Raw genomic sequence first — 12395 nt, 5'->3', positions numbered from 1 at the left:
AGAAAGATATACATGGGGAAAACATGTTAGCTAGCTCATAATTTAGATGAGCTGTTTAAAACTCAGTAAAGACAAGGCCATTCAGGTTAGCAGCTTTATTCCTAAGGCAAGGCACTCTGCAGGTTTTCATACGAGGCTGTCAACCAAGTCAAGGCCAAACGTTTTGAAGAGATGCAAACATACCCAAAATTGAGCATGCTCTTAAAGGTATCCAGGCTTGCAAGAATTGAAAAGAAGTTAAGGAACCCGTGATTATTGCAGAATATATGGTAATGTTCACAATTCCAGAAACACCGATTTCGTTAAAAATAACAAGAGTTGAGAGAGAACTGCGTAGCTACATGCATGACACTTGCACGTTCTGCTTACAACAAGCAACTGATGAGCAAGTCATTTAAGTACACCTGTACTTAGCATGTAAAGGGGATTTTAGGTTTTGGATCAAATTAGAGCTGAAGCAGAGAAAGAAGAGTATCTCTACTCGGTAACAGAGCTCATCAGGGGCACTCCAGGATAAATTACATGGGATCAGCGATGAAGCTCTGCTGACGGGCCAGACCACCTTGTGATGACTGACATCGACATACTCTCTGCTGTTTCAACGGATCTGCGACCCGCACGCGGGGAGAGCGCTGCGCTGCGCAGATACTCCATTGCAGCTACGGCTGGACAGCGCGTACAGAGGCAGACCTTGCCAATTTTGACTATTCCCCCCCCTCCCCCTCTTTAATTTAAGCCTGTGTTTTTTGGGAGTCACTCTACTGAACATGTCTATTTGAAGTGGAAATTAAAAGTGGCAAAATTTCCGATTCAGTTAAGAGCGGAGTTGGACTGTTAGTTGGACTATGCTAGACTGTTAGACAAAAAATCTGATTCAAGACAGTAATTGGAAACTCCAGTTTTCCACTCTGCTTACTCTGTAGCACTCCCTTCTACAGATTTCTTTCCTGCTTCATCTGCCTTCTGGTTCATTACATTTCTTTACCCGTGAATTTTTCCTGTTTCTCATAGGCACTGCAACTCAGCTATACTTCCAAAGTGAAGTCAATTTAGTCTATTCAGGCTTAAACACAATTCATTTGCCTATTGCTAGTTAAACTACCAAGTTGGTCTTGTGTTTTCTTGACCACAGACTCTTTGGTAAACTTGGAATATTTATTGTTTAATACCACACATGTGTTGGCATAATAGGGATACCGTATCTGTGTGTGTAGTGAAATAGGATCCAACAGCCGTCTTTAAATGAATTTTTATGTTCTACAAACACACAGGACAACTGGCCTACAGCGTGTGCCAAGACCAACTTAAAATAAGACTTAAATGAGGGAAAAAACAGGGGGAAATTGGAGAGAAAGGCATATTTATTGCTAATTAGACCCAGCGTTAACCTCATTTTGATTAACACACTTTCTTTTAAACGGAGCTTCAGCTCTCTAAACAAAGTTGCCATTAAAATACTGCAAGGTTACCAGCTATGAGAACGGCAGAAGCTCACCGCTGGGTGCCTGCCAAGGGCTGGATGTACGCAGCAGCCTGCTGTTGAATATATCCGCTGGGCTGCTGTTGCATCTGCCGCAGCCTCTCCATCAGCGTGGGGCTGGAATGAGCTGCCGCGTACGCTCGGGGGTTGTAGCTGGGGGAAAGCACTACGCCGCCAGGCTGCTGCTGCTGCTGCAAAGGCATCGGAGTGCTGTACATCGTGTATCCGTGAGGCATGCTCTGCAGGGAAAGCGGACAGAAGAGTAACTGCGCTGTGCCCGCATTTCAATTAGCTGAACTAGAAAAGAAAGATGGCCTTTATCAAAGAGCCAAAGCCTGGACAACCGGAGGCAAGTCAGTGAGACGCAGTGCCGCACCCACGCGCCGACCTGCGCGTCCCCCACGCTGGCTGTACCCCACTTCTGTTTGCGGGTTCAGGCAGCTGCAGCGTGGTCACGCACAGCAGGATGGAACTCGCGGCGTGCCACCCTTCCCCGAGAGGCACTGGGCAAGAGCAGGGCTCTGCTCCGCAGCTCCACCTCGCTCTTTTCTTTGTTTCCCCCCCAAATCCCAAGTACCAGAATGACCATGACATAGTAAAGAGTTACTGGTATCACTGTCTCACCAAAAACTGGCCAAATTTCAGGCTTAACGCTGAAGTACGCTTGCCTTTACCAGCAACAACATTAGGAAAAACTGGGAAGTGACCACGTTAAAAACATTTACGAGCTACAACATGCGGAGGCCGCAAGCACCCTAGAAGGAGGCCTCACCGTTACCGTAGGCCACACGCACGAGGCACGTCCCAAGCACAGAAAAGCAGGCTGGGAGGTAAAGGAGCTCTGTTTAAAAGCTTTTTTATGCAGAGGCTCCATGGGAGCAGCGCAGTACCTGTGCTTGCTGTAACCCTGGGTACTGAGGAAGCTGAGACGGGGGTCGAAGTTGCGGAGTGAAGATAGCAGCTTGGTCCATCGGCTGTCCCTGAAAGACACATCACCCATCAGAGACATCCTCCACACCCCGAACAAGTCCAGTTCTGGACACAAACCCCACCAAGTTGCGTCCCAGAGTCATGGAGAGACTTGACCATTTCCTTCAAGACAGCACTGCTGCTCAGTGCCAAACTGCTGAACTGTATTTACTCACAGGGAAATGGAAGAATTGACTTTTGTTTGATTTCTGACACTACTGTAACACTGCAGCACTGAAGAAACAGCCATTTACTGAACAGAGGTCTTGCAGACACCCTTTAAGATGGGGCTTTGCGACGGATTAGAAAAAAAATATTCTACCTGTCTTGAAGACAGTACATTAAATTATACGGGAAGCTTAGAGTGAAGGATAATCTCCAGTGTAAATGCACAGTTGATATCTTTCTCAGGCTACCTGATTACTAGCTTTCCCCCAGATGAAGCAGGCAAAATGCCAATTAGCAAATTTTATGATGACATACAAAATACCAGTATGATAAATGGGTAACACAAGCATCTCCAGCTCCCAACCAGTACAGCTTGGAAACAGCCCGTATTTGTGATCAGCAGACAGCCTAGTTTGTTCATTTCAAATTGCCTCAGTATTTATGCCCAATTAATGGCAAATCATTTAAAGATTTCAACTGTAACTGCATTAGTATGTTTTGAAGCACCTGAAAAGAGGAAAAAAAAAAAGTTAGACTGAATTTCAGGACCTAGATTGTAAAAAACTGGCGAATGAGAATATGCCAAGGCTGCAATCAAGTCTGCGTATTTTCTGTGCGATTGTGATGCTGCACGGCTGCACCTGATCATTCCGAAAGCCATTCTACTCAGAAAAGCTCAGTGGCAGACGGGAGCTGGAAGCAGCGATGCTCCTTCCCTGTAGCTGCCCAGCTCACCACAAAACCAAGCAAAAAGTCCGAGTCCTCCAGCAAAGCCTTTGCCGTTTTAATCAGGATATCCTTACAAAGATGCATTACAATTTAAGGCTAAAAGTGACTTTGATGACACGCTGCAAGCAGCAACATTGCAATCAGGGCTACCCGGTGGAAAAGAAAATCTCACATGGGATAAGACACTGAAGCGCCATTGGAACTCTCCTTCTTTATCTGCTCCCATCCCTTTCGTGGTAGCTGTACCAAACGTTAACAAGTCTCTAAGCACAGCCAGCAGTCCTGCAGTTCAGCTATTATGTTGGCGTGGGTTGAAAAATATGTGCATCCTCATCGACAGACCTGGGAAACAAGCAGAGCTACCTATTGTGAACAGGAACGGCTCAGGGAAGCAGTACGGTGGAGAGAAAGCGTTCCAGCTTCAACCGATCCAGCCCCAAGGGACGGGAACCCCCGTGAGCGGGGCTGGCTTAACCGCCCTCTGCTTTGGGTAGAGAACAGACAGAAGAGGTCAAGGACAAGCTGCAAAACCAGGGGCAAAGCTACCCCAGGGTGCCACAGGGCTGTCACACACTCAGTTTTCATACCTTCCTTTCTTTTAAAAACAAACAAGCAAACAAAGGCTGACCTAGCTAGGCTCTGTGCCAGCCCCTGGGACCAGCGCTAAAGGGGTCACTAAGGTGCAGACAAGGCGGCAGGGAGCTCTGACATGGCAAGCTACCCTAAGGAGGCAGAAGCTACACTAAGGATTTGTTTTAAAAACAAGCTCATTGAAAATTCTGGAAAACAAATTAGGGAGTACAGGAGGTGTGAACAGAGTAACATCTATCAGTCCAGACAAAAGTTCAGACAAAATTAAATTCCTCTGGAAAAACTTCTGCAAAATCAGAAGGGGAGCTCTCAAAACCACCACCTGACAGGTGAGAAACTGAAACGCTGGACGGAACATAGGGCTTGCAGACGGGACGCACATAAAACGGGCGTCAGCCAAGTACAGGGGGAAGGTACTCAAGTACTTAAGATTTTCCTTTTTTTAAACAGAGGCAAAAGAAGAAAAACAAAACAAGAACAATAATTTCTCCAAGCAAATTGCTTCTGAAACTTTTTCATAAGGTGACAAATATTCTACCACAGGATAGATAAAGATGTAACTTGAAGGCACCCAAAGGTGAAATCTGGTGAAACCATGTCTGATTTCTAGACAGCTGGTGCCTCCAGCTGCTCCCCGCAGCGGTACAAACCACCTCGCGGGCTCTGCGGAAGCTGGTCTGTAGCGCGGCGCTCCACGTGTTCTCCTTTTGCTCCTCTCGGGGACAGCTAACCTGGTGTGCCCAGGCCCAAAGCTGCCCGCTCATGCCCATGCAGTGTCAACAGCGTCCCTCCAAAGTCAGCGGAAGTTATGTCAATGGAAATTGGCTTAGGCCCTAATTCTGCAAGAAAACGCTAAATAAGCAGCTGCGCGATCCCAGCAACGCACGGTGGGCAGAAAGCCCCAAGTGAGTTTTGTCCACCGCTCTCGCCCCCGCCATTTAAAGCGCACACAAAGCAGCGGAGCGGGCAGGGTGCGAGACGAGAGCAGCACCCCCGAACCGAAGGCACCGCTGCCCGGGCCAGGCAAGCACCACACAAAACCACACGTGAAACGTCAGCCAAAAGCTGGTCGTTAGGCAGGGGACAGATCAACGTAGTGCACGGCAGCACACGGCCACCGAGCGAGCTCCCGTGTTGCAAGAGCGCGCTCTGCATTCCTCAGCAGCAGTAGCAGACGTTGCTAAATTCAAAGGGACTTCCCCCTCCAGGCATAATTTAGTAAAGAGTTAACTAAGCATGCAAGCCAACTGCTGCAAGCCAGAACCGTGCATGCATGTCAAACAAAAACAAAAACAAAAAAAAAGGAGAAAAAACCCAAACACTTTTATTCAATGCTGATGCAATGGTACAGTAATAACCACTGTTCTCTTTGGTCTGCTCGCACCTTAAATGGAAGCAAAACTTACTGCTTTTTCCTGTTCAGGTCTGTGACCATAGCGTATTTGGAAGGAATTTTCTTTTCTAGGTGGTGCTGGGACTGGCCAAGGTGACTGTAGCAGCCATGGCACTGTAGGCTGCTTTTGACCAAAATCTGGCCAAATCTGACTTCGAAAGTAGGTAGTGAAACACTAACGCTTATTAAGATAAGAAGATGATGATAGATTTGAGAGACCTCACTGTATACTTGCTGCATATCTAGGTGTGCCTAATCAACTGCAAACATGGTGATCTATACCCTGTTCTGACATGCTACCAGTAAGAACAGGAACGACTGCACATATATAAAATACGGACAACAGGGTAAGCAGCAAAGCCTTTTTAAAAACACATTTTGCTTCGTCTTTCCAATTAGTGCTTTTAACAACATTGCAGTTTCCCTAAGACAGGATGGAAGTCCTGCAAACTAACTCTGAACAGCTTTTCCAATTAATATCTGGAAAGCTTTCCAACACAGATATTAGGGATGAAACTTCATGCCATGATTGTTTTTCCCCAGAAACAACTGAATTCTGTGAAACTTAATAATTTAACAGGTAGTGTTAGCTGCTACTTGTTTTGGAAGTAAGAAAATATGGTTATTCTAATACCCACACATCCTGCCATAGCTCAGGAACAGACCATCAAGCCGTATACTGTCGTGCTCAGGTGGGACAAGAAGTATTTTGGAAACTACAGCTCACGTGGGGCCAGGGGAGCTGACCCTCGCTGCCTGAGCTGAGCGGCACGACTGGGTCCCACCGCGGCGGGAACAGGCCCGTGCCAGGAACGGCTTCAAGTGCTGCCTGGGAAGCGCTGGTGGCACGCGCCGGCCAAAAAGGACGTGTGGTCCATCCCTTACCGCTCGTCTGACGCGGCAGTCACCACTACCCCGCCTTACGTCGTGGCAGAAGCTGCCACAGGGGACGGCAGCAGAGAGGAGCAGACCCAGCTGCCAGCGAGGAGACGAGGGCAGAATGGGAACACGCCAGCCATGCTTAGATGCACGTGGCATCACATATATCTTGCAGGTACATATCTATGCAGCTACTCTAATCTTTCACAGCGAGAAACACAACAGAAGAGGAAAAAAATTAATCAATGATGCAGTTATTGGAAGTACTTGCAAGAAAAAAATATTCTATGTGCACAAGTGTATTCACAGCCTTCCCACATGCAGCCACTGCGCTACCTAGGTGAGGGGTGCCAAAGCGTATCATTCTCATCAAAAGCAACGTGTGCAGCCTGTGTGTTGAAAGAAATGCATGTTTGTGCAAAAGAAAAAATAAAGAGACGTTCGCGGTCTCAGAGTGGTTACCATTATGTTGTCAAAGCCATCCTGAAGGGATACAGCAGTGCTACAGACATCCTAAAGGAAAAGGACAGGCGAGAAAATAGCAAACAATACAAAGAATACACACGATTAGGCGCGGATTGTTAGTGGAGCAGTACAGCACCTTTACAGAGCTCACCTGTATGTACTCAAAGAATGCTGGTGTTTAGGAACGCTAACAAGGTCCTTTTAGGTGGTTTTTATGCTAATGAACCTCAATACTTTTATGAAAGTTATGAGCAGAAACTCTAAACATGGAAAGAGTTACCATCCACAGGAGCCTATTAATTCTATACATAATACTCAAATTTTTTTTAACAAGTCATAGTTCTTAAAGACCTCGTACCACAGCTATTCATTTTCAAGAGCACAGCACGCACAGCACAGCACTAAAGAGCAGAGTCCTTCTGGAGTGATTTTACAGAACTGTCCACACCAGTGCCAGTGATTTCAAGCTGAGTAGGTAATTTCATTCTGCAGCTGCAGAAACATAAAAACCAAAGAAGAAACCTTCCTTATTTGAGCTCTACCTAACAACGTACACCACACAGTAGCAACGCTTACAAATCACCTTGTTCCTAAATTTTCAAATACTCCCTTCAGGCTTGTACACTGCCATAGCATTTCCTATTCTAAATCCAGGACTGCGGGAAGAACTACCACGAGCTCCCCGGGGACACGTTTCGCAGCGAGAGCACCGTGCGTGCGGGCAGGCAGGCGTCCCGCGGGGCAGCCCACGGGGCACGCAGAGCCCCAGCCCCGCTGGGACCTCGGAGGGGTTTCTCTGGTGTCAGCGTTGCCAGCGCAGGCTTAGACAACAAGGAAAGCAAACAGGACGGCCTGCCAAATTGCTCATTCGTTTCATTACAGTGGAAGGTTTCAAGTATCAGGCTGAATGAATCTTTCCAAACATCCAATAAGGCAAAATATTAGAACCAGACAGAAAGCAATGCGTCCACCTGTGGAAGTCCCCAGCACACCACAAAGGACCCGGCTGTGCATGCCGCTGTGTGCAAGTAACTGGGAAACAAAGGCCGGGTTTGGATGGCCCTGGTTTGACTTGGTTCACATCAGTTTAACTTATACAGACTTACTGCTGAAATAAAAACATGGCTGATACGGAACCGTTGACTGATGAACATCCAGCACATGTCGTACGTTAGCTGCAATACGCATCTGAACCTACCCGGTCGAATTTTAGTGCAACTTTTACATTATAGAAGTTCGATCCAAATTTTATGAAAAAGTTATCATAGACACCTTATTAATATTATTTAGACATGAATTCATGCCTTCATGGTAGGTTTATTCTCCTTACTGACAACTTGTCTATGCAGCACTTTGGAGCAGAAGTTAACTGTTGTTCTTAACACCTCAGATACTATCCCTGTTTGAAACCAAAAGGGAAATGCAACCTCTTTTGTCCTCTAAACATGACAGTGTTAAACAACAGCATTTCTTAAATGTGAGAATGTGTTATTTTAGATCTTCAACTATTGCTTTTTGATCCACCTAGCCATAAGTATTGATCATCATTTGTTTACTCAAGGCTCTTATGCCTGTATTCTATCATAGTAACTGAAAGCCAGTTGGACCTAACGCTAAAATAGTGAGATACTGCCTAACGTAAGAAATACGACAGGCTTAACTGCAGAGCCCAGTACCCTAACATTTACGGTACCCAATCCTTAGTACCTCGTAGTGCCTACAGGACACCAATGAGGGATCAAATATCCACTGTATCACTGATATTATAAAACACATATCCAGAGCTTTTGGGGGCTGGTTTTTTTTTTTTTTTTTAAGGTAGAAGACAGCACACATACAGGGAAACCCTAGTTTCACAATTATGAACAGCCCCATATAAAACTATTGTAGCCCATCAGCAGTTTAAGCACTACAGAGGGCTTTGCATGCATCATAGCAGAGAGAGTGAAAGAGGGACGAGAAGGACAATGAGGGAGCTTCAACAAAACAGAGACAGTGTGGGAGAAATGATGAAGATACTGGCTGAAAATTTTGACTATTTTGAGCAAAGAGGGCACATCACAGAGTTTGAAGGCAAGATAGCATAAGGGCAACGTAATGTATACTGCAGTGAGGGTAAGAATGGGTACAGAAGGACTTTAAAATAAAGGTGAGAAGTTATTGGTTTTACCACCAACTACTGTACACATATTGCTGGTGATCTGGGATCCAAAAATCAATTTTCTGTTCTTACACCATCAATTCAAAAGCCGCGTGTCTGTAGCCATATTGTGAAACTAGCTCAGGCTCTGAAGGGTGTTGCACAATAGCCATGTGCGGTTTGGCACGCAGCAGCTGTACCCTGCAGAAATGTTCGGAGAAGAAATACCAGCTATTTCTAGAGAACACGGCCGTCTGTGTGCACACGTGTGTGGAAATGGCTCCCGCTGGACTTCCTGGATTTCTAACTGTGAAGAGCATTGCTGTGTCTCTGCTGCTTGCTTGTAGCTTGGTGGGACATAGCACCACGCAATTCCACTATGAAAGCCTTTGTGACACACCAGGGAACAAGAATATCATCAAGTAGCAGAAGCAAAACCTGATTTTATGAAACACAGGAAAAATAGAAGGGGCTAAGAGACCAAAGGGCAAATGAAGTTTAAAAGCAGATGGCTCTGGTTAAACAATATTTGGGGAGTTATTGCAACAGTAAATATCAGCTGGCTCTCCATTCCATAAGCCTACGCAGGGCAAGCAGCCCCAACAGAAGGCAAAACCACTGTGCTGCTCTTCAGACTTGGGGTTTGGACAAACCTGTTGGAGAGACCGTGACTGTGCTTGCTGCCTGAGGAGCCGCTGCTGCTGCTGCTCTTGCTGCAGGAGTTTCATCTGGAGCAACTGCTGCTGAGGCGTGATTGCATGGATAGGGGGGGGCTGCATCATGGTGCCAGAGCGCCGCTGCAGCATGTTCGACAGGGCTTGCTTCGTATTAGTTGGAACAAAGGAGCCTGTCGGATCCAGCCTGGAACCACCTAAAAACCACCCAAAACACAAATGCGTTCTCTGCCTTCCGTAAGAACATTGTTGGTACAGATCACTGCTAATTCATCAGCTCTTATTTGGTTAGCTCTACAGTAACGATGATAAACTTATCTCTGTAAAGGCAGGGAACTGGATTAAACCAGATTACTGGTCTGAAAAATTAAACGGGCAACACAACTTTGAAGACTACCACTTGTAAATGAGAACAAAAAGTAAACAGGCTGTGGGCTACTGCATGTTCTACATCACATAAAACGTTTGACTACTACTGAAGAACCAAAGGTGCATGTCAGATCAAAAGCATGATATGAACGGCTTATGATGTCACGACAACTTTATGAGATGGCAATAATTTATGCACTCTATGCTATTTGATAAAAATCATGGACCTATCTATATGTCAGACTTAGGAAGGTAATCTTATATGTATTTTTTTAAAATCAGCTTTTCCTTAGCTTTGTAGCCACTGTCTGTTATTTTCTGAAGACTTTATACACTTAAATACAGATCTAGTTGTATCTGGAGCTTCAGAAAAAATATTTAACATTTATAACTGGAACCAAACTTCTAAACTTCTCCTGCATAATATCTGAGAAGGACAGAACAGTATTTCTCAAAACATCATAAACTGCTGCCCCCTGGAGCAAGGAAAATACCTATGTTAAATTGTATACACATTAACTGGAAGAAACAAAACAAGCCTTCAAATAATTAAGTACATATCACAAATCCTGAAAAAAAAGGGAGCCCATGGATTTATTTATTCCTTCTAGCAGATGTTAAATTAGCCACCATGGTTCTTGGTATGAATCAAAGAAGAAATAACCTAAAGGTCGTTTGTTCCTTTTAATCATCCCTCTCTTATTTCACTCCTCATTGAACTTCCGCCAGCTTTCTCACACTATCACTGTAGTAGGTCATTTTTGCTTATCTAACAAAAAAGTTTAATAGCTTAATAGAAACAGACCTACAACTGATAACAGAAAGCCCTTCAAAAAAACCAGCTAACTAAGGAATAAAATAAATAGCATCGGCAGACGCAGCCTGCCTCGGAGAAAGTTAGAAACAAACTGTGGTTATAAGAAGTCGATTTTTATCATACATCAAGTAATGAAGCCCCACGTCTGTGAATTCAAAGCTGACACGCACCTGGTGGGAGGGGCTGGTTCTGCACAAAGAAGCCAGGCTGCTGCGGCTGTCCCAGGATGTTGTAACCCCACAAGGCAGACTGAGGATGGTGCATCATTTGGGAGGAAACTGGTGAGTAAGTGGGAGGCACTCTATATAAGGTGTTCTGGGGATATTCCTTAAAATAGACGGTAAAAGTGAATGTTACTGACATTCATACCTTACTAACTCATAAATAATGCCAATTTTCCTACTAAATTATTAAAGGACAGAGACAGTTCCCATTGTCATTGCAATGATGTAAAAAACAGATTAAGTCTCAGGCTGCCCACAGGTAATTAACACTAACAACTTCATAGACACCATCCATTTTTACCTTATTAGCAAGTATTTTCTGCCGGCTGTAATTCGGTATAGCACAAGGACAGCTTACTGTATCAGTATATAAATAACAGGAGGAACTTAACTGAAACATCAAAAAGGCCAGAAAACGATCCTAAATTACAGCTACTTAAAACGCAACACATTGACAAACCAGCTGGATGCCAACAGGATACTATCACGTCTACAACACGTACGACTACACTGGCAGCAGTGGGAAGAGGACGTCACTGCGCAGAATGCTGCGACTGGAAACGTACATTATTCTTTGGGTGGGTGGTGCCAGGGATGTGTTTCAAACCCGTGCTCTATGTCATTCTTCAGCTTAGGAACCCACACCTCAAAAACCATTAAAACCAAAAGAGAAAGTGTCTCAGAAACCAGAACAAACTGCACAGTAAAACAGTTTATCTATGTGAAAGAGCTTCTTTCAAATTGGTTTCCATTTGAATGGGACCTGGGTTTGAACCAGCATGTTTGCTCTCAACGTAATTTGAACAGGAGGAATTTTAGAAATCGATACAAACAATAACAGCTGTACTTTACACCAAACAAGAGAAAGCATATACGGAACCCGAATAATATTTAGTGAGTAAGATCCAGTCTAGTGTATTTTACATAGCACATAAGGTCCTAAGCACAGTACATTCCTCTACACTGAGCTCTATTTGATAGAAATCCACCCTCCTTCTGACCACCTCCACTCAATCCCTTTATTAGGACCCGCTCCTCCAGGTGCAGAACCATTTCCGAAGGTAGCTAAGACAGCACCATGCAACATCAGATGCTTCGGCGAGCTATTTCTTGTATGGGGCACCAACTACTTACATCAGCCCTTGAGCTTGACTTTGACTTTCGCTTCCTGCCCTTTGTCTTCTTCTCGTCGTCTGTGGCAAGTTTTCCCTGATCTGAGAGCTCTCCTGACTTTCTTTCTGGTTCCTGAGAGACAGGTGTGGTGGGCTCTTCCTCCTCCTCCTCTGGAGGAAGGGGCAAGGGCTCGAGGTAGTAACTTCGCGGCTTGGGTTTGGTGTGCGTGTGGTACAGGAGGAGATGCTGCTGCTCCTCATACTTTATCACTTTCCTGTCGACACGAACTGTACCAAACCACGCCCAGGAGAGAGGAGCAGGATTTTTGTGACCTTCAAATAAATCCCAAGGGGACACCTTTTGTTTTGTTGAAACCTGAAGACC

The 12395-nt window shown here is 45.2% G+C and overlaps 1 protein-coding gene across 1 annotated transcript in view; it reads right to left on the bottom strand.

The window, feature by feature from the left end:
• Positions 1 to 12395, bottom strand: part of MED12L (mediator complex subunit 12L) — a 157249-nt gene that overhangs the window by 6860 nt on the left and 137994 nt on the right. The window contains exons 36-40 of the mRNA XM_075506714.1: positions 12033 to 12395; positions 10845 to 11001; positions 9468 to 9685; positions 2371 to 2460; positions 1496 to 1719 (exon numbers count right to left, since the gene is read on the bottom strand). Of these exons, the coding sequence (XP_075362829.1) occupies positions 1496 to 1719; positions 2371 to 2460; positions 9468 to 9685; positions 10845 to 11001; positions 12033 to 12395 (1052 nt within the window). The remainder of the gene's footprint in view (positions 1 to 1495; positions 1720 to 2370; positions 2461 to 9467; positions 9686 to 10844; positions 11002 to 12032) is intronic.

Source organism: Mycteria americana, chromosome 7 (assembly GCF_035582795.1).
Source record: "Mycteria americana isolate JAX WOST 10 ecotype Jacksonville Zoo and Gardens chromosome 7, USCA_MyAme_1.0, whole genome shotgun sequence".
Classification (NCBI taxonomy): Eukaryota; Metazoa; Chordata; class Aves; order Ciconiiformes; family Ciconiidae; genus Mycteria; species Mycteria americana.
Note: the sequence above shows the minus strand (reverse complement) of the source record. Positions and strands in the feature narration are given on the sequence as shown.